Source organism: Pelodiscus sinensis, chromosome 29, assembly GCF_052426305.1.
Source record: "Pelodiscus sinensis isolate ZL-2025 chromosome 29, ASM5242630v1, whole genome shotgun sequence".
NCBI classification, from domain to species: Eukaryota; Metazoa; Chordata; order Testudines; family Trionychidae; genus Pelodiscus; species Pelodiscus sinensis.
In genome coordinates this window covers 15,031,365-15,053,739 of record NC_143080.1, presented here as the reverse complement: position 1 = coordinate 15,053,739, position 22,375 = coordinate 15,031,365, and the positions used below count along the sequence as shown (strand labels likewise).

The following is a 22,375-nucleotide window of genomic DNA, read 5'->3' as shown; positions in this document are numbered from 1 at the left end:
CAGGAGAAAGCAAGACGCTGACTTGGTTTGGCGCCTCAGACAGAGTCGGATGAGGGCGGGTCACACGTGGGAGCCCTCCCCTTCCCTGCCGCGTGATGCGCTCTGCCAATGGTGGCTGGGCCTGTGGGCTCTGGCTGGGTCAGTCACATCTCAGTTTATATAAACCCCAAGAGGCCTTTGTACCCCCAAAACAGCTTCTGTAACATCCAGTCCTACCCCAGGCTGCCCCCCCTCCCCTGGGCTAGAAGTATTTGAACTTACTTGGGAGTGGAGGCCTGCCCAGGTCTGTGGGAGACGGGGGGTGGGCTGGGTTATTGATGCGCCGCGGACAGCTTGTCCAGCCTCTCCCTTAATAAATGGTTCAGAGCCCCCCTCCAGGCAAAGAAATGCGTTTCCCCCCCCCCCCCCCCCCCGCGGGGCTCTGTTGCCACTAACCAAGGGAGGCCAGAAACAACAGGTGCAAATAAAAGCGCTTTTATTTATTGAATTATGTAAACGCCCCCCATTCCCTCCTAGCAGGACTTTCTACAGTATCAGCGACTTTAAACAGGTTCATTGCATTATTGCCCCAGGCTTCAAATCAGAACACAATTTAGAAATACTTAATTTATGGGAAACGGTTGTAGATCTAACCTAGAACGGGCACAATTAGTATTTCATTAATAAAGAGACACACTTCACCGTGTGCAGGATCCCCAGACGTGTGGTCACTGGTTCCAGCAGGATTCCACGCCCCCTTCCTCGGCCAAAGTGCGAATTAAAACGCTTCCCACGAACCTGGCGCCGCGACTGACGGGGAGGCACTTGGGCATCACACAAAAAAGCAGAAAGTGCAAATGGAAAGGCTGCGGGCGGCTGCTTCTGGCCTGTGCTGGAGGGTGCATGCCCAGCTCAGAGGGGGAGGGAGTAAAGGCCCCGTATCGCTAACCTAGCTGTGCGTGCACATGGCATATGTAGGCGCTCGGCTGGACAGGCACTTCCATGGTCTTTATTGTGGGGGTGGGGGATGGTCAGGTGCTGGTGACGCAGCCCCCGGTGGTTACCCTGCATTGGGGGGGCTAGCGGGGGGTCTGAGCCGTGCCGGAGTCTCCCCCTGCCTCCAGCAGAGCCAACGGTGCGTGAGCGGGTGTCAGGGCGGCCCGGGGAACGGGGGCTGCTCAGGTAGGGCTTGGCTGGAGGCCAAGCTCTGCAGTCGTGCCATTACAGTGGGGAAGGGCCGGAGCAGCCACAGGATGGGGCTTTGCCACCAGACTGGCAACACAACCCGGAAAGGCAGCGTGTGCCACCGGACCACAGCTCTGCAGCGGGTCTCAAGCTACCAATGGGTCTCGAGCCCCCAGTGGGGCTGGGAGAAAGGCAGGTGTGACCCAGACTTGCAACGGAGCCCCCCCCCGCCAAAGTCTGAGAACTGACCAGCAGCTCCAAGGAAGCCAGGACTGCGGGGCCCTGGGATGGGCCTATGGGGCTGGCTCCCCAGGCAGGCTGAAGCCCGGCCTCGCTGGCAGTGCCGGGGGTGAGCAGGGGGTACGGTCAGCAGCCCCGGGGCCCTGCCCCCCCAGCATGGCAGCCATTAAATACAGTGCGAGGCTCAGTGCTGTGGCCTGAGCGCCAAGGTTTTGGGAGCAATGAAACGTCTCCGCCCACCCCCGGGGCAGACTCCGCTCCTGCCTGGCCGGGCAGAGCCCAGCCCCCAGCACCGCCGCCCTCGCTGTGCCTGGGCACAAGCCCCATGGCTCCGGCGGGGCCGGAGGGTTCGGCAGCAGTTACTGCCCAGGAAAGGCACCGGCTCGGCCCTCGGGTGTGCAGGCCGCGTCGCCCCTGGCAGCTCGCAGGTGCCAGGCAAAGCAGCAGGCTGACTGGCGCACCGCATTTACCAGTACCTGCCCCGCCCGCACGGGCGCTGACAGAGGGGTCGGCCGGGCCCTTCCTCGCAGGACCCCAGCCCTTTGCAGCGGAGCTTTGGTCTGTCCAGTTCTAGTCGGTTCCGGCAGGACTCCTTTCCTGCACCCCCCCCACCCCGCCCCTCCGCCGGCGGCTGCCCCTGCGGCGAGTGGGGCCCATGGGAGAGGCTGGGGTGGGGGAAGCGAGGACGCCGGGCACAGCAGCGCCCAGAAGCTGGTTCCTGCGGCCCAGCTGCGGGCTCGGTTACGCTCTAGCGGAGGTGGCCGAGGAGCGTGGGCGTGACTCTGGGCTGGAGGAACCGCGCACACGGCAACGCAGAGCCGAGCGGGTCTGACTTCCCTTGCAGGCTCCAGGCGTCGGGAGGGCCCCTGGGTGGCAGCCCGCCAGCCTCTGCTCCAGGGGTGCTAGTTTCCTGGCACGCACAGGACGAAGCCGGACCGGTTCTTGGTGAAGTCTGGCTGTGTCTGGTTGATCCTGGTCTCCACGGCGACAGTGCATTTCCGCCCATGCACGCTGCATGGGACGGGGTTGGTCACGCTGACCTGCAGCCGGCGTCTCTCACTGTGGGGCGAAAAGCAAAGGAGCATTGAGCACTGGCGCTGGCACCGGACTAGGGGACCCGCTCACGCGCCTTTGCGGGGGCTGCCCTGGGGTGACGAGTGGCAACAGGCCTGTTAGCACCTTCGTCACCCTCCGACGCAGCCCTGCCCAGGTGTCCTGGCGCCACTTGGCGGCCCCCTACTCAGGCCAGCTGTGTAGGGCCTGGCCCGGAGCTGAGCTCCACGTCTGACCCTGGCTCCCTTGGGGGGCAGCACCTCCCCCCACCCAGCCCATGTGACTTCTGCTTTAACTCACCCCTACATCTCCCTTGTGGGCAGGAGCGTGCCTGCAGGGCGTAGCGGGACAAAAGGCAGCACTTCCACAGAAGCCTGCCAGACCATCACAGGGCGCCAGCCCGTTCAGGGGGTGCTGCAGGGAGCCCGGCCCAGACGAGCGACTGCATCACAAAACCCACCAGCTTTTGTTGGGCCATTCAGCAGAGGGGCCAGCAATGAACCACTGTGCTGGGAACACTGGCATACTGGTTAGAGCACAGGGCAGTGACGCCTGGCTCTGTCACTGCCTGCCCGATGGCCTTGGGCAAGTCATGCGCCTGGCCATGCCTCAGTTTCCTCATTTATAACACTGGGGAAATGACATCCCCCTCCCTCGGAAAGTACTTTGCAAGCCCAGACCACGGCCTCCTGCTCATTGGCTTGCAAAGCTGACGCTGTCCCCGGAGAGGTGAGCATGTCCCACTGACCAGACAGCCTTGCTGACCAGCTCTCAGGGACACAGCCAATACAGGACGCACGCATGGAGCCGCCAAGCAAAACACACTCCCTCGGGCAGGGCAGATGGGCACGCGGAGGGCGCGCAGGCCTAGTTCTCCTCTGGGCCTGGTAACCAGAGCCGTGGGCCACACAGAGCCGCTCGTGCCTGGTGGGGGAGGCGGCTCCCAACAACATCCCTAAGGAAGCCGCTCCACACGGCCCTGCTCTGAGCACAGGGACTGTGCCGCCCAGGCTCCTGTCCCGCACTCACTGGCCGGAGGTGGCTGAGCCCCTTGCAGAGAGGTGGCTCTGCCTGAGGCCTCACAAGCCCCCTGCAGTGCATGCTCTTAACCCCTCGCTCCGTGTCACAGAGCGAGAGGCAATGCTGTGCCTCTAACCTTATATGCAATCCCGCTGCAAGGGGACCCATGTGCTGGCCCAGCAGGTTTAAAACAAAAGGAAGTATTTTTCACACAATGCACAACCTGTGGAACTCCTTGCCAGAGGATGCTGTGAAGACCAGAATGGGCAGGGATGGTGCCCATAGCCTCTGTTTGCCAGGGCTGGAAATGGGTGACAGGGGAGGGATCACTTGATGATTCCCTCTTCTGTTCCCTCCCTCTGGAGCATTTGGCATTGGCCACTGTTGGCAGCCAGGACACGAGGCTAGATGGACCTTTGGTCTGGCTGCTCTGATGTTAGGTCTCCATTTAGAGCCTTGGGCCTCGTGTCCTCTCTGAGCATTTTGGTCTAAGCTCCCAGGCCCTGGAAAGCCATGGACCTGGCTGCTGGACCACAGGGCCCTGACGCGGGCTAGGAACCACTTTGCTGTCCCAAGTTCTACTCAGAGATGGTTTCCCGCACGCACCTGACAGAGCGCCGTGCTCCAGGAGCTGCCTGCGCCAGAAAGCACCCGTGGGTGGAATAGGAATGACTTTGGCATTGATTAGGGGGAGGTGCATTCGCAGGAGCAGCCGCCCTCACCTTGACCCAGGTACTTAAAACTTATTTCTTCTTGCCTCAGTGAGACGCAGCTAAAATCCCTGCTTAGTTTGCTATTTTTACCCTGGCTTAGCAGAACCAGCCGGGCACCGGGGAAAGCCACCAGAGGTGCCAATGGTCTCGCCAGCGTGTGTGCCGAAGGAAGCAGGAAGCAGCTGTAGATAGCCGCTGCCTGTCACTCTCGGCAGCATCCGTCTCAGGCCCGTAGGTAAGACAGGCTATTGCCAGCTACCAAACAGCTTGGCCTCCAACTCTGCTGACCCTCACAGAGGGGCAACCTACCTCAAAGGGGGCAAAAGGGGTCCCATTAGTGCTCCTCTCGTGAGGAAGGGAGGGAGGTTTTGTGACCAGGGCCCCAGGCCTGGGAGTCCGAAGACCTGGGCGTTATTCCAAACTCCATCAAACTTCCCGAATGACCTTTGGAAAGAGACGGAATTGTCCCGTGCCTCAGTTTCCCTCTATGGAACACAAGGATAGTGACACCTAGCTCCAAGGCCCTACCAAATTCACAGGGCATTCTGGTCAACTTAACAGTCATAGGATTTTAAAAAATCACAACGTTGTTGATTTCACCTATTTAAATCTGAACCCTCCCGGGGCTGCAATTGTACGGCGCCAGCCCCGAAAAGGAGTTGGGAGGGGCTTGTGGCATTGCTACACTCACTTCTGTGCTGCTGCTGGCGGCAGCGCTGCCTTCGGAGCGAGCAGGCAGAGAGCGGCAGCTGCTGGCCGGGGGCCCGGTCTGAGGGCAGAGCCGCTCAGCGCAGAAATTAGGATGGCCCGGGATTGCTTTGCCCCCCTCCCCTATGCGCTGCGGCTGGCAGGGGCCACCTCCAAAACCGGGTGCCTGGCTAAGGGTCGCCACCCTCCCAACACCCAGCTCTCCAGGCAGCAGTGCAGAAGTAAGGGAGGGCGAGACTGTGACCCCCTAAAAGAGCCTGGCAACGCCCTTTTGAGTGCAGCGCCCGAAGAGCTCCCCTGTGAAACCGGAATCGTATAAGGTGCGAGCACAGCGGATTTCACAGCCGGCGGCCAGTGGTTCACAGCGCGTTGCTCTGCTCGGATGAGAGACGCCGACCTGAGCCGCTTTCCCAAGGCGAGCTCGGAGCCGTTGGTCGCGAGGTTTTTGTTGTCCAGTAAATGTTTCCCTGCCGGGGATCCAACCTGCTCTGCTCCCCGCCGTCGCAGAGCGCCCCTTGCATGGCGAGCGTTTCCTCCCGGATCAATGTGGCCTCGTGGCGATGAGTCCGTCTTTGGCCTTGGATGGCTTCCCGGGAGACGCGTGTGTTGGAGGAGGGTACCGCTCAGAGAGGGGTTGTCCAAACCCACCCTCGGCCTCCCTTCTGGGCAAAGCGGCCGAGAAGCCCTGCAAGTAGCAGGACCGGTCAGTGTGCCAAGGGACCGCGGCGCGCAGATAACACCCCAATACTGACGAGTCAGCGGGTGAAAGAGACGCTGATCAGCAGCAGCACGCCTGTTACGGCACTGGCAGAAACATTCAACTGGAGCAGAGGGAAATGATCCCGTAGTCGGGACCTTCCTCCCAGAGAGGATGGGGTTAGATTTATTAGGAACGGGGGAAACTTTTGGGATAGGGGGAGCCTATACAGCAAGGATGGGCTCCTTCTAAGCTAAAATGGAGCCAGACTGCACTCAAAGCTGATATAATGTCATAATGGAGAAGCTAAATAAATTCTTTGCTTCAGTCTTCATGGCTGAGGATATTGGGGAGATTCCCAAACCTGAGCCATAATTCTAAGGTGACAAAACTGAGGAATTGTCCCAGACTGAGGTTTTGGAACAAATTTATAAACTTAACAGTAACAAATCACTGGGACCAGTTGGCATTCACCGAAGAGTTCTGAAAGAACGCAAATGGGAAATTGCAGAACTATTAACTATGGTTTGTACCTATCCTTTAAATCGGCTTCCGTACCTAATGATTGGAAGGTAGCTAACATGATGCCAATATTTAAAAAGGGCTCTAAAGGTGATCCTGGCAATTACACACCGGTAAATCTAACACCATTACCAGGCAAATTAGTTGAAACTATAGTAAAGAATAGAATTGTCAGACATATGGATGAACAGAATTTGTTGAGGGAAATTCAACATGGTTTCTGTAAAGGGAAATCCTGCCTTACTTATCTGCTAGAGTTCTTTGAGGGGGTCAACAAACGAGGGACAAGGGGGATCCAGTGGATATAGTGTACTTAGATTTCCAGAAAGCCTTTGACAAGGTCCCTCACCAAAGGTGCTTAAGTAAAGTAAGTTGTCGTGGGATAACAGGGAAGGTCCTTTCATGCATCGGTAACTGGTTAAAAGACAGGAAACAAAGGGCAGGAACAAATGGTCAGTTTTCAGAGTGGAGAGGGGTAACTTGGGGGGTCCCCAAGGGTCTGTCCTGGGGCCAATCCTATTCAACCTATTTACAAATGATCTGGAGAAAGGGAGGTGGCAAAATTAGCAGATGAGGCCAAACTGCTCAAGATAGTGAAGACCAAAGCAGACTGGGAAGAGCTTCAAAAAGGTCTCACCAAAGGAAATGACTGGGCAACAAAATGGCAAATGAAGTGTAATGTGGATACGTGTAAAGTGATGCCCATTGGGAAAAATAACCCAACTCTACGTACAATATGATGGGGACAAATTTGGCTACAACTGCTCAAGAGAGAGACCTTGGAGTCATCACGGAGAGTTCTCTGCAAACATCCACTGAACGTGCAGTGGCCCTCAAAAAAGCAACAGAATGTTGGGAATCCCGTCTCCCCCCCCCCTCGGTTCAGTTCTCACGCGGTAGCAGCGTCTTCACTCACGGAGGAATGGCCCCCCACCCCCTCCCCGGGGACACAGGTGCCACGGGGCAAGGCAAGCGCCCTGCCCAAGCTCACACAAGTCAGGTGGGGCCCTAACCAAGGGTCCTCCGTGGCCAGTGAATGACTCACACTCACTAGGGCCCAAACCTTGGTTTCTAATTGTATTGTGCTAGGCGGGCGCTAATGCCTAGTCTCTGTTGTATCTGCTTCGGGTGAGGCCGCTGGACTAAAACATGTCACGTATAAGGACTTCAAAGCTCAGACCCTCTGTGCGCTAGTAACTGAATTAACATGCCCCATGCGTTCTCAAGGGGAACGGTAAAGCTGGTGCAACCTACAGCTGGCTTCAAGCTACCCCTTCCTCAGCTCCTCTCTCTGCCTTACAGCCAGTCTGCAACTGGTTCTGCCCCTCCCCCCTGGTTTCTGAACATGCCTCAACAGCATCTTCCCCGAGGTCAGAGCAGCGTGAGCGGCGGACGTCGGCGCCACACGTGGGCTGACCATTCCCTGCTGGTCAGGGAAAGATCGCGCCAAAGCACCTTCCGGAGTCACTAGCCCTTCCATGGGCCTCTGGGACCATTTCACCAGTAGGGATGTAAAATCCTGTTTAAAGTGTTAACCAGTTAAACGATCATAGACTCATAGAACACTAGACCTGGACAGGACCTCGCGAGGTCTCTGAGTCCAGTCCCCTGCCCTCATGGCAGGACCAAGCACCGTCTAGAACATCCAGACTACATGGTTAAACTATCTGATTAACTGACTGGCCTGCCCGCAGTGCACTGGGCCTGGATGGGCTGGATGACCCCCGCCCACGGTGCACCACAGGCTGCTCCGGCCTGGCCAGATGCTGGTTAACCAGTTACCCTGGAAAGCTTGCTGATGCCAACCGGATAACCGGTTACCCCTGTGCACCCCATTCACCATCAGGTCCTTCACTTTCAATACACAGTGGGTCCCTTACTAACCCCCACACTGGGACACAATGTTGCCCCCAAATGTCCCCAAACACCACTAGAAGAATTCTGCTCCACCGTTGCAGAATTAGCTCAGCCAGCGTGGCTGGTTACAGTCGGCTGGGCCATACACTGGGAGGTTTAACCTGCCTGCGAATGGAACTCACACCATGGCCTTTCACCGCCATGAGGGAGAAGGGAAGGATGTGGCTGCTGTGCAGCTTTCGCCCTTTGGGGAATAAACACAATCTGGTGATTGGGGAAGGTGACGTTCCTTGCGATCCCGGCAGGAAGTAATCCCGCGGGAGCGTGGAGGAAGAAAGCGAGCTCTCATAGGCACCAGGGAACAAAACCAGCAACGTTCTAGCCTTGCCAAGAAGGCCACAAGATAAATTTTATCTCTGGAGTCGGACGAAGGCCTTGGTGTCTTGCGAAAACACTGAGGCCCTTCTGTACAATGGCAAACAGCATTTTTGGACAGAGATGCTCCTTCTCGTCACATCTTGGCAGTACAAGTGGCAGCTACTGATCTCGGCTGGCGGAGGGGGGGGGGGGGGGCTTTCTTGTTTCCATTTAAATTTAATGGCTCAGTGAACTCTGCAGGATTCAGTGACTTTTCCTTCACCTGCATACAAAGTGCCTTTACCAGTAACTTCCCCTCATCTGTGCTCTGGCTTCTGCTGCCTTTTGTCCCTTAGAGAAGTTGATTGCAAACACAGTCAATTGCTCTCTGGGTGAAAGCACATACAAGTACCTTGTGAGCTGTAGCTGTATGTGCATTTAAAGATCAGATTCTTAATTCAATATGTGGTTGAGAGTAGTGAGTGTCTTGGAATATTTTGGGGAAGAGGGAGCCTACATGGAAGGGACAGGGCTCTCCCTTAATGAAAGGGAAACTGGCTGGCCCATGGAACTAAAGTTTTGACTGCGGGTTCAAACTGGGAGCTGGGGAGAAAACAGAGATGAGGCAGAGAACACAGAAACCAGACAGAGGTGCCTGCAACAGTGATAATCAGGGTTCGACAAATACACTCGCCCGCTTGCCCGTGGTGAGTAGATTTTACCAGCTGGCAAGTGCAGGGGCATGACGGGCTGGCCGAAGCCCGCACTAAGGGTGGCGCGGCCCCATATGAGCCGCCGGCCGGTGAAGAAGCAGAGCACCGCTGGGGAGGGGGAAGTGCGGTGATTCTCAGTGCCGGGCTGCCTGTGTGCAGCTCCGGCGTGAGGAGGTGGGGTGCGAGCCAGAGGGCGGGACGCTGGCAGACGCCAGGACGTGGCATCCTGACGTCACGGCTGGCGACCGCCGGATTCAAAAAGGCTCCAGCAACCTCGAAAAGTGGAAGGCAGAAGCCAGGTAGGAGAGGGGAGGAAAGGGGAGGAGAGAGGAAAAATATGGGGAAGGGGCTTGTGCTGAGGGCAGGGGAGGGGAGGAGGTCAGGAGAAGAAGAAGAAAGGGGAAGGCACCAAGGGACAGGGATGCAGGAGAGACAAATGCCTGGGGGCCAAGTGCAGACAATGAGGAAAAGGGCAGGAGGGGAGGTGTCAGTGGGAGGGGGACAGGGTGATGCTGGGAGAGGAGAGGGTAAGAGCACTGGGGGCTAGAGGGGGAGGAGGAGGTGCTGGGAGAAGGCTTGAAAGAAGGGGTGGGCATGAGGAAGGTGGGGATGGAGCAAGGCATGTGTGAGGGCACAGGGGCATGAGGGGAATGGGGGCAGAGGATGGTGAGGGGGTGGGTATCAGGGAAAAAGAGAGCAAAGGAGGTAGGGGCAGAGAGGGAAGGGGGAGGCCCCAGGAGGGTAGAGGTGCCAGGAGATTCTGGGGGTGAAGCAGAAGGGCAGACACCTGCAGGAGAGGGACCAGCACCAGAGGAGAGAGGCAGGGCAGGTGTGTAGGGGAGGTGTTGGGAAAGGGGATGAGGAGGGGTAGCTCACACGAGCGGAGAGAAGGGCTGGTGGAGGGGGGCAGGTCTCAGGAAGGCTGAGGGCAGTGAGAAGGGCAGGAGTCAGGACAGCAGGGGAAGGTGAGGGGTTGGGAGGCAGCAGGCGCCAGGGGAGCTGATGGAACAAGGGGAGGAGACATGGCAGCAGAGGGAAAAGGTAGAGGCTTATAAGATATTTATTAATAACTTATTAGTAATTACTGTTCTTATTCTTATTTGGAATTCATGCCATTAAAAAACACTTGGGGGGGTGGCGAGTCCCTTTTTTGTCTGGTGAGTAGGGTTTTCCATAATTTGTCGAGCCCTGGTGATAATAATACAAAGATATCCAGTAAATGGCATGAAACAAAAGTGAGCAATAGCAGGGATGGGAAGAGATCAGAGTAAATTTCTGTAAGAACAGCGCGGTGTCAGACTGAGTTAAATAAAAACAGGAACAGGGTAAAACGTCTCTATATGAATGTGAGACGCTCAAAAGCACGACTAGGTTATCTAGAATGCCTGGCAGTGAATGGGGATCTTGGCGGACAGAACAGGCATTACGGAAACACGGCGGAATAACAGAAATCGGAGCGATTGTAACTTCTGCCTATCAGCTATGCAGGAGGGGCTGATGCGCCACAGCGATGGGGCCGGGTCCAAAGGATTTGACAGAATCTGGCCGATGAACACTCCGAGTGGAGAGGACCCCACGGCTGGTTCCAGGCAGACGCAGAGTGCCAGTGAGTGAGCGAGGCCCCCCTGTGGGCGCTGCCCAGAGACGCGGAGCGGGCCGGGGCCCTGTACGAGATGGCACGCCGTTAGCATTCAGCGCTGGTGCCCGGACACTCCGCGAGACCGGTCTGAATGCCATGGGCCTGCGTGAGGGTCAGTGTCGCTGGCCCCAAATTGTGACTTGTGTGAACAGGGAATCTGCTGATTTAACGCCCGGCTCCTGGGCAGCTTTCGTTTGCCACTCTGGTTTGGTGGGTTTGTTCTTTCAAGCAGCAGACGGATGGACGGTGACTCGGCCCCACTCCTGGGCACATAGACAAACCCCAGGAACTTTTGCATTTCTCTCCCTGTTTGGCCAGTGAAGTGAGCCCAGCACTCAGCTGCCATGAATGCCCAGGGCTGCCAACAGGCTCTAGCATGGAGCCTGGACCTGACAGCTGTGTGGGGAGCCAGGCCTCTGAACCAGCAGACGAGAGGCTGATCTGTGCCAAATCGCACGGGGCAGGGTGGGAAACGGGCACGGCAGGGACACCCAGCTGTGCTGCATGGACATAAGGGAGCTCACACAAGCGCACCAGAAGCCAGAGGTGGCAGATTCCCAAAAGCCCTTAGCATGGTGCAAACATCTCTCTCTCTGTTCTTTCCGGGGCAAGCCGTCGAGAGTGAGAACTTCTAAGGCTCCGTGGCTGGCTCTGGCCGTCAGTGGGACGGAGACAGTCTTTGGTCACTGGGATTTCAGCAGGCAGCAAAGAAGTAAACGGTGAAATGTCCCATTAGTGGCTTTTATAGGCAAGTGGGATGCCAAGAGGTCCAGCGTCTGCAGCTGCCTGCCAGGTGGACCACCCCTGAGCTCGGGCTCCGTCAGACCTTTCAACGGGTTCTGGCTTTGTTCCAAATCAGAATGAAACCAAATGTCAAAGGCGTGAAACCCTCCATCAGATGGAATATTTCCTTCCTGCCGCTCCTGCTAAAACACACTGGGCCGCACAAGGCGGCTCGCCAGCCCCAAGCGGCCAAAGAGGGACTGACTGGCAGCCAACTACCTTGACAGATAACTCAACGCCTCTTTTTACGCAAACATGCAAGTCAGAACCAGGGACTCAACCCGGGAAAAGGCTCTAGTCCCTGGCTTTGGCGCACCCCCGAACCGAACCACCAGCGCCCAGCCGGAACTGGGCTTTGTGTCATTCTTAACGTCTCCCCTTCCCTGCCCAGTGAGAAAGAGAAGCAGCAAGAAGCTGTAGATAAGAATGAACCAATTGGCGTTAAGTTTTCTGGTCCAAACCACTTTTCTCCACTCCATTTTAAATGCAACTTGGCAGCCATATTTGTTTTTGACTCACATTGCGTATGTAGCATTTTGCCTACCCTGAAAGCACACACAGGGTTGAACACAAGTTCACACAAGGGGTTATGTGGACAGCCTAAACCACAGAGAGCTTTCAAAATCTGTCTTGTGAAATGCTGCTTTGTGCTCTCTCTCTCTCACACAGAAAGAAACAGGATGTTTTAACAAAAAATTACTGGATTATAGAGATCAGATTTGCATTTTAATGCCTTGTTCCATAAAACAATCGGAGCTGACATTTGGCCTTAATGTAAGTGAACGCTGAGAAATGGATCCAAGAGTAAAAAAGGGGACTGTATCTGAAGAAAGGGAAACCCACACATGGGAGCTCAATTTCCACTGTGGATCCTTTCAGGCATTTTAATGCTAAGATCAGCTGGGTTCAAAGCGACCCTAATGGGTCCTTCTACATGGTGTGAGGTTTTCTAGCTGGAGCCAAGCAGTGCTGGAAGTGGTGGAATTCCCTTCTGTCTTTGGAAACTGCAGAGAAACTGTTTCCAATCTGGTTTTTCACCCAAATGTCCCGTGATCAGGCCAAGTCAGCTCAGCATCACTGGAAGTGGATTTTGAGTGATCTAGCAGCGGGTGGTCATTGCACACTGACTTCCACCATGTGGCTACGTGATACAGCATGTCCTGACCTTACGCTTTGGACAAATCACCTGCTATCGGAGGATTTCAAAGCATGCTGCAAGTATTTGTGAATTCAGTCGGCACAGAGCATTTAAGTGGCTTGCCCAAAGTCACACAGCAATGCAACAGCAGAGCAAGTAACTAGAACACCCGTCTGTTACTCCCACACAAGGCCTTTACCACAAGGCTCTTTCCTCCAAAAGTCACTTGTTCCGTATGTAGCATGCTCTCCCTGCTAGCACAGAACTATGAAGCTATTTCTGGTTCAGCCAGTGGTGCCCAATTTATCATGGCGGCTACCGGAAACCCAGAGCTCCACCATGTGTTCATTTTAGAGCAGGGCTACTGAATACGTGGTCTGCAAGCCTCATGTGGCCCAAGGCCCGTCTGTTCGCGGCCTCCACTGGGAACACGCCCCAGAGCGGCGAGGTGTCTCCTAGGCGGGGTGAGCACTGAAAGACACAAGTGGACGGGCTGGCGGGAACAGACGGGTGCAGGGTGTTGGCGTTTCTAGCCCCCAGCGAGGAGGGGCTGGGAGTCCCGGGGCACTGTGGGAAGTGCTTTGTATTCTTGCCCATCAGTGTGAAAGAAGCTATTTGCATATATTTGCATGTATATTTGCATGTCAATGCAACCACACTTAAGTTGTGGCCCTCGGCATGTGCTGTGAGTATCACTGTGGCCCCCGGGGCTTCCACAGTCGAGTAGCCATGTCTTAGAGGCAGTGCTGGATATGTGTGTCTGAGGATGCTGAAGCCAGCCGCTGCCACAGGTTTGCAATCTCTGTGGTAGAGCCAGCAGTTTTATCTGCTGGAACTTGGTGTCGGTGGCCCCCGAACCAAATGGAACAGACACAAGTGCTTGATAAAGGGAGACGTGACGTGCTGTGATCCGAGAGCCAGCAGCCAAGCACACCCTGAAGCCACCGCGCTGTCAAATCCTTGCAGTTATTCCAAGGCTGACCATGATTCACCTCCCACCGCGGGTCACCCCCTTCCCATTAGCCTGGGCAGTTCCCCTCTGTCAGAAGGCCCAGGGACCGGCACAGCCAGAGGCATGGCCACAAGACTAGCCGCCCCCGTCTGGCCAGGAAAGTGGCAGAAAATGGCAGTAGGGCAGAAAACGGTCTCGTCTATTTACATTTGAATCAGCCGGGAAGAGGGAAAACGGCCGGCGCAGTAAGGCTTCCGTTCCTAGCCCAGCTGGGACAGAGCTCGCACTGCGGTGCCCACGGAGTTCTGCGAGTGCTTCGGAGAGCCCTGAGAGCAGGAGTACAGACGTGTCAGTCACACAGTTACAGGAGAGCACAGGAGTGGGAAAAAACGTCACTATATTTGGAGGAGGCATTTTGTTTCCAGGCAATCCACGGCTGCTTGTGCCCAGCTGCCCCGTGGTTAGCTCACTCTCCTACGATGAGAGCCCTAAGTTCAAAACCTCACTCTGTTTGGTTTGAACCACACCCACTAGCAATGGTCCCAAGTTGCAGTGGGGCAGGTCTAGGTTGGCTATTGGGAAAAACGATTTCCCTAGGAGGGTGGGGAAGCACTGGGATGGGTTCCCTAGGGAGGGGGGGAATCTCCATCCCTAGAGGTTTCCAAAGCCCTGGCTGAGATGATTTAGCTGGGGTTGGACTAGAAGACTCCTGAAGTCTCTTCCAACCCTATGAGTCTATGATTTGACGAATACTGGACTGCAAGCAGAGGGAACAAGGAATCTTGTAAGCTCTGATATAGAATCAAAAGAGAACACGACCAAACTGGATTGTGGAAAACTCAGGAGAGGGTCACAAAGAGCCTAGATAAAGCCTCACTCCATCATTAAACTGAGTTAAATGCTTCCTTTGCTAAACTGCCAACATTTAACATGAAGCAAGGACCTATCCTCACCACTGTCTCTAATCTGGCTGGCAGCCGAGAGAGGCACGATCAGAGGGAGGAAATTTACTCTCATCTCATTACCACCTTTTGGCTATTAATAGAAAGTGCTTCTTTCCTACCCCAAGGGCACCCATGCATGCTGGGTACCACAGGAGGAGGAATTTCAGCTGGTCTGTTCCACATCTGCAGAACATAAAGGCAGTGTTATGCTGAGACACTTTGAAAACACAACAAGCCTTTTCAGACCCTGCGTGCTGCTCCCGCAGAGCCGAACGTTCAGCCATACACCGAAGATGAAGCATCCTCTAGAGATTCCAGTTTCCTGGAGTGTCTTCAGCACACCCAAAAAAGGAATAATTTTGTTCCTAACAGACAAGTGCTCACTGGAGCTGGTCAAACATTTTCTGACAGAATATTTTTCTGTTGGAAAATGTCATTTCATTGAAGTTGACAGGCTCCTTGGGAACACTTTGATTTTGAGGTTTTGTTTACAATTTTTTTAAAAAGCCCAAGTTGAAATGTTCTATTGTGGCCTTGCCGGGATGGTAGGTTTTGATTTTTCATTGTGAAATTATCACTGTTGAAATACAATCTACTTACTATATATTTGAGAGCTTGTTTGCTCGTGAGTGAGTCCGTCCGTCTGTCTGTTCAAGAGCTTCTGAATGGGAAGACCTAGGGTCACCAGATGTGGGATGCAGCGTCCTCTTATCATAACTTAAAGCAAGGTCAGGGCTTGGTTGTGGGCGAGAGGGAAGCTGAAGACCCCTCCCCCCCGAATCATATGGGGGGACATAAAGCCACACAGAAAAGAGACAGAATCACCAGTCAGGTCAAAGGGGCTGGCTAGAGGGGGATGCAGCCCCCTCCATTGCTGGCTGTTTCCCTTCCTCAGAGAGTAAGGAGAAAGTGCCCCGTTTGCTGCATTCCTCACTCTGGCAGGGAAGTGCAGGGGGCAGAGGAACCTGGATCTGTCCCAGCTGGGGGACATGCGCCCCTCCCCTAGCTGTGCCGACCATGAGAGGCAGGTCTCACCTGCCCTCAAGCTGCGGCAGTGAGAGGCCTGGGCCTGTCCTCTCTGCCCGGGGCAGCCGGCACCTGAACCCTCCTCCCCAGCCCCACCCCAGAGCGCTGATTTCAATGACGAAAAACAAAAAATAATTAAGGACCCGCGCAACATCAGCTAAATCTCCTCCTTTGCAATATAAATAAATTGAAACAAAAGGCTTCAATTGACCCCACTCACATTTTTGGAAAAAAGTCTGCTCTGGAGAAAGCTGCAGCTTTTGGTTCCAATTTGGCACGAAAACAAAACGTAAAATGTCAGTTTCCCCGGGAATGGAAATTCTCATTCCCAGCGAGCTCTAGCGCTCACACCCAGAGCCTGCCGAGCGCTCACACCCAGTGGGCAGCAGGAACGAGACCGATGGCGATGGAGTGGGTGTTGCCACCGCAAGTGAGACCTGTGAGCAGTGCCCCTTGTCCCAGGCGCACTACAGTTCGGTGGAACAGCCGCCACTCCCTGCCCCCGCAGTCCGATCCCTTCTTTATTTCACGTGCTACTGAATTCAATTTATTTTGTGCTCCCCCTAACGTCAAAGGCTGCCCATGGCCTGGAGCTTAGTGTACGGAAAAGGAGCAAACCACGTGTGACACCTGCTGTGGGGAAGCCGGAGGCTGAGAGAGCCACGCCCCTGAACAACGGAGGTTTCTGGCCCCCAATGTGCGGGAAGGAATTTGAATGGCGACATGTGCGCCAAACCTGATTGGTCAGCCGGCCAGCTCCGCCAGGGACCTGTGCACCAAGCCTGCTCAGCCAGCCGGCCAGCTCTGCCAGGGACGTGTGCGCCAAGCCTGCTCGGCCAGCCGGCCAGCTCCGCCAGGGACGTGCGCGCCAAGCCTGCTCGGTCAGCCGGCCAGCTCCGCCAGGGACCTGTGTGCCAAGCCTGCTCGGCCAGCCAGCCAGCTCCACCAGGGATGTGAGTGCCAAGCCTGCTCGGCCAGCCGGCCAGCTCCGCCAGGGACCTGTACACCAAGCCTGCTCGGCCAGCCGGCCAGCTCCGCCAGGGACCTGTACACCAAGCCTGCTCGGCCAGCCGGCCAGCTCCGCCAGGGACCTGTACACCAAGCCTGCTCGGCCAGCCGGCCAGCTCCGCCAGGGACCTGTACACCAAGCCTGCTCGGCCAGCCGGCCAGCTCCGCCAGGGACCTGTACACCAAGCCTGCTCGGCCAGCCGGCCAGCTCCGCCAGGGACCTGTACACCAAGCCTGCTCGGCCAGCCGGCCAGCTCCGCCAGGGACCTGTACACCAAGCCTGCTCGGCCAGCCGGCCAGCTCCGCCAGGGACCTGTACACCAAGCCTGCTCGGCCAGCTGGCCAGCTCCGCCAGGGACCTGTACACCAAGCCTGCTTGGCCAGCCGGCCAGCTCCGCCAGGGACCTGTGCACCAAGGTCTTCCGTAGAAGGACTGAGATCAGAGCATTAACTCATTTCACTAGCATGCCAGGGACCCTGGACTATAGATGCATACCCGGATACATAGAATAAAGCCGCCTGAGATGACAAAGGAAGGCATGTTCCCAGGCTGTGAAGTCATAAACCCTGATTAATATATAGGCCAGACTGGGAATGACCTTCGGACATGAGGCTGGCAGCCTGCTCACAGGATGCTTATGAAACAGGCAGCAGCAGGGATTTACAAGAGGGCCAAGGAATCTACGGCATGACATTCTGAAAGATGGCTGCAAACACCCGGGAATATGCTTTGCTGCCACACAGGGAACCCAGAACCCTTTGACTTCCCCTGGGCTGTGTCGTGCAGCCCCTGGCTGCATTGCAGACACTGGGTTTTGCTTTCCAAGGTCTCAGGAATACAGGGTCACTCACAGAACACACGCGGGTCAGTGCGTTTCCACAAGCAGGCATCCAGCAGCAGCAGCAGCTGAGTGCACTCTCCGGGCACCTGACGCGTGGCAGCCGCACCGCACAAGTGTCTGTGTCACGGCACCTTCGCAGACGACTTCCTGCTGACGCATGGCCCTTCTGAATGATACTAACCAGCGTCCCAGCTCTCGGGTGGAAGTGAACGCAGCACTTCCACGGACCTGGGCCCGCCACACCCAAAATAAAGTGCTGCCCGCAGCCTGTTGCATTCCCCCTGGGGAGGCCTTGGACCGGGCTTGTGCTAACTGCACGCTAGTGCAAACTGGACTAATGGTTTCTGCCGTGCCTGCTTTGTATCCGCCTCTGCTCCACGGCTCTGTAGGAAATCCATGGCGCAAGTGCGCTAGGCTGCTGGCAAACTGCTGAGGCCCAAGCGCTGGGTTTCTGTCCGCGCTGCCTGTTGGTGTTGAGTGGAGCGACGGCCAGAGGGGGGTGTTGGGGCAACGCCAGCAGAGCTGCAGGACTAGAGCCCTTTTCTCGCACATGTGCACCGCACGACGGATGGAAAGGCGCGCAGGCGCACTGCACCCCCACACCAGTCGTCGCACTCTTGCAGGCTGCAGTGAACGATGTGGACTCCGGCTCTGGAGCTGTTCTGCTGTGGGCCCTTCTTCCACGGCCTACGGCCGCCGCTTCCGCTTCTGGTTGCGCTCCCACCCTGCAGCCACTGAGCTGTCGAGCGGCTTTGTGGGCTGCACAGAGCTGCCCCCATGGTCTTCTGCGCTCACCTCGGGGGGCTCGCCAGAGAGCTGACGAAGACAGTTCAACGGGCGAGTCCTGCGCCCTGCAGAGCACCTGCGGCCAGTCGAGCTTCCTCGGCCACACAACTTCCTTCGGCTAGGAAGGGGCAGACGCTTCCGTTAAGTAACGTGAGAATGCGCGCACGGGGGAGGGGGGCTCGAATGGAGAACCGACGGCGTGTAGCACTACCGCTCGCTCGGTCACTATAGCAACCTGGATATTAATTATTACATCTGCTGCTTCATTTCTGCCAGCCAGCCAGAGGACAGGACTGAGATGCTGGGAAAAACAAGCCACTACAGAGACGGCTGCATTACTGATGCATCCCCGTGCAACCGTACACTCGAATTCTGAAATTATCCTCCCCCGCCTCCCTCCAGAGGCCCTGCCTACACCGGCATTGCTACCCAAACTAACTGTCGCCATTTACAGCAGCATCATAGCACCACTAGTGCAGAGGACGCTACTGCTTAACTGGTGCTCAGCCCCGCTGAACAGCCCTCTGCCCGCGGGCGGGCTGCTCCGGCCCAGCCGGGCGGAGGGCTGCTCTAGCGCGCTTCGCCCGGGGCAGCAGGCGGCTAAGTGGGTGCGCCCATCGTTTACCCAGTTAGTGTACATGGGATCTCATGCCCCTAGCTGGAGCAGCCATGCCCTAGCTGCACGAGTTGCCCAGTGGTGACGCTGAACTGGTTACAGTGCCCAGGGAAAATCTCTGGAGAGAACGCGCAGGCAGACGCCCGGGGACTGCCTTCTGCCTGCCGCGATGAGGTTCGGTTTGACCCCAGCGTGCTCCTTGGAGAAGAGGAGATCACACGTTCTGTTATGGGGAATAGGAATCTCACAGTCACAGGTTAACGGAGACTGAGGAAGTTAAGGGCAGATGCGGGTTTGCCCTGACGACTCAGGAGAGCTGGGGAGCAGCTGTTTGGCTGTGGAGAACTAAGAAGTCATTTCTGAAACCTGAATGTGGTGTGAGCAAAGGCCGGGGCCGGCGGGTGAGGGGCCTGGGCCTTTACAGGGTTATATTGCACCATGTGCAGGGGGCGTGAGACAGTCCCTTTTCCTCGGAGTCTCATTACTACTTGCCCTCAGCCTGCACACCCGCATCACCCCTACTGAATGTCACCAAGTGTCACTGCTGTGCCCCCCGCCCCCCGAAGACGTTCCTGTTTGACCCAAATAACCATGTCGTGAAGACAAAGATTGTTCAGCTCATGATTTCTCAGGTTTGCCAGGAGCTCAGTCTTGCCGGCACAAAGATACTGTGATTACGCTCCGGGCCCTAGTGTCTGGTCCAATTCTCTGTGGCTTGGTCTACCCTGGGAACATACTGCATGTGGAAACCCCTCAGAGCGACGTATCGTATTGACCCAACCCCTGGGAGACACAGGACTCCGGCTTCTCCCATCCACAGAGCTACCGCCGCGCAGGGCAGGCGCACAAAGCATCCCCAAGCGGGTAGGCCGCCCTGCGTGCTCCCAATGGTGCCTCTCTGAACGGCAGCGGGTAACACTGACATAACAAGGCCAGGGGAGGGTCAAGGGAGAAGGGGATGATGACCGAGGGAGGGGGAGGAAAGTGACAATAAGCGTCACACGGCCACTCCAGGCTTGGACATGGCGAGCGTTCCATTCCGCTTGGGTTTTTGCTTTTAAACAATGGCCACTTTCCCTCCACTCGTCCTCTTTGGAGGTGACCACATAGAAAGGATCTTTCGGAGGCAGCTTCCTAGCAGGAGGAAAGTGCTCGGGCAGGAGGATTCGGGGGGTTCTAAGCTTAGGGGAAGCACAGGCAGTGACGGGGTACTGATTTATGAGAAAAGGAGCGAGGGTGTAACTGACCGAGGAGAAAGGGGGTGCGCAGGGGGGAGGAACACAAAGAGAGCCCAGGGCCTTGGAAGGAAGGACCACACAGAGCAATGGGGAAGCCAGTGACGTGACTGGTAGGTGTGTTTTCTGTTGAATTATTTTGCGAGAGTGCTAGAGTAGACAGGGATCCACCTGGCTGCCAGTGTTTTCAGAACCAAGGTTAAACATGCTCAGGGCAGGTTTGATCACTGTTTCTAGTACCAGTTGCTGCTAGCACCCTGTCTACACCAAGTTCCATCACCAGGAACAACGACTGTGGAGCAACCCTGAAGTACCAATGAGAAATTTTAGCAACAACTTCCTCCTGAGAAATTAGGTCAAAGCCACGAGCGTCATGGTCAGAGACCAATGAGCAAGACGATTTGGGATGGATTTAGAGGGTGAAGGGAAATACCAGGAATTGAGGCAGCAGATCAGGACGTGGACAAGCAATATGGAAGAGAGTGTGAGTATGTGTGTGTGTGTGTGTATGGCACAGGTTCAGAAACGTTGTCAAGAAAGATGCAACAAGACTTGGCCTAACTTGACTGGAAGTGATGTGCCCACTTGTCTGAGGAGTCCAGGACTGTCCGTGCGTCTCACTCAAAGGCTGGAACGTCTGCTGAGTCAGTCTGGGAACAAGCTGCAGGCCAGGCCGAGAGCTCTGTGTATTTACAACAGCGTCACTGGAGTCACACCCGGTTCCTATCCAGCTGTGATCTTCTCAACCAGTTGGATTATGAATGACATTTCTAGACCATGGTGAGAAAGAGGCAACACCCAATCACCACCCCTACTCTACAGCTAATTTGCATGCACTGGTTTGTTTTGGAGGTACACTGCACAGAATATGGATGCATTGGCCCAGCGCCATGTGGCAGCACGAGCTGACGGAAGCTCTCTAGTCCCCGTGTCCACTCCCCTGGCCAGCCACAGGAAATCACCTACAAGCGACTCGTGATCCCCACCACAACTGTATTGGAGCATTCAGGGCCTAACGAAGGAAGCGTTCTGCAATCCATTCCCACGGCAGGGGCTGGGGAAAACAGAAGGGGTTAAACTGGAGCAGATTCTAAGCAACACAGAAGTAATCGATTCACTTTTTGTAGAAGAACAATGGGTTGGATGGAGGCCGTGCAGAAAGGTTCCTCTGCAGACCCTGCCCCCCTCCCCTTTTAAGGAAAATCCAGTAGCAGAGAGAGCAGGTACAAAACAGTCTTCCACAGTGCAAGGGGGAGGGAACACGAGAAAAATAGTTTGTGTAAAACCGGAATAACAGCTGGAACTCTTTATGGCCAAGGGATTTTCACAGCCAGACGATATTAAAGCAAAGTGACAGCTGGCACTCGAGGTGTTTGGCATCAGCCCTGGGCTCGCTAAACAACAACAACAAGCATTTTAAAATCTCAATATTATAACTAAATCATTCAAGACGACCGACTTCCAGGCCACAGGACACCTGGGACACTGAATGTGCTTCTACGTATTTCCTCAGATGAATCTCACAAATATACAGCTGACTACAGCACACTGATCATGGTTAGAGACACCATTCCTACTCCTTCCCCCAACCAGGGGCGGATATAGGGCAGGGCGAGTGAGGCGGCTGCCCCGGGCCCTGTGCTTCAAGAAGCCCCACGCATGCGCCGTGGCAAAGGGGAGCCCCGCGAAACTGGGCTGCCCTGGGCCCCGCAAAATGATCATCTGCTCCTGCCCCCAACCTACAAGAGCTACAAGCAAGCGCTTGGGGACCCTAGCTAGCTACCTTGGAGATACATTAAATGCTGATATTATGTAGATTGGTGAACTGATCTGTGGGTGTTAGAAAAATTATGGCCAAGACTGTAAATGGTCCCTACAGGGAAAAACACTCAACATGAAGTGTAGGGGGAAACCAGAGCAGAGGTATAAAGGACTGTTTTAATTTGTCAATCACAAAGATCCACTTATTTCTGCAGTTGATGGACAGTCTTCTCACTGCATCTTTAAACACCTGAAAGAGCGCACAGATGGGATTACTGGAAATGAGGGGAGTCTCTGGGCTGCCCAAAGAGATCTGTGCATGATTCCACAATGGAGGACGAATGAGCGAGTTTGATTTCCAGCAGGGGTTGCTGAGATGCTCCATGTTGATCCCAACATCACTGACACTGACTAAAAAAAGCCGTAGTCCCAGAATAAAATCCTGGCATTTCTGCTCCAGTTGTTCTCTCTGCCTTCCTCGCTGATACATTCACACAATTCACAAAGGCAGAAGAAAGGCAGCTTGCCGCGAAGAAACAACTATTTAAATCGCTGACCTATTTCTGCTATTGCTCTGCCTAATTTGCTCAACAAGAGATTT

At 55.5% G+C, this 22,375-nt stretch overlaps 1 protein-coding gene across 2 annotated transcripts in view; it reads right to left on the bottom strand.

The window, feature by feature from the left end:
- Positions 1–458: 458 nt before the first annotated feature.
- The window catches only part of MYO1D (myosin ID), a 300,747-nt gene continuing 278,830 nt past the window's right edge, over positions 459–22,375 (bottom strand). Inside the window, exons 22-23 of one of the 2 annotated variants that reach the window (XM_075911435.2) lie at positions 13,764–13,882; positions 2,325–2,463 (exon numbers count right to left, since the gene is read on the bottom strand). In XM_075911435.2, coding sequence (XP_075767550.2) covers positions 13,771–13,882 — 112 coding nt within the window. In that variant the 3' untranslated portion in view covers positions 2,325–2,463; positions 13,764–13,770. Of the gene's footprint in view, positions 2,464–13,763; positions 13,883–22,375 lie in introns of both variants that reach the window. The other variant, XM_075911434.2, reaches the window with a different exon arrangement.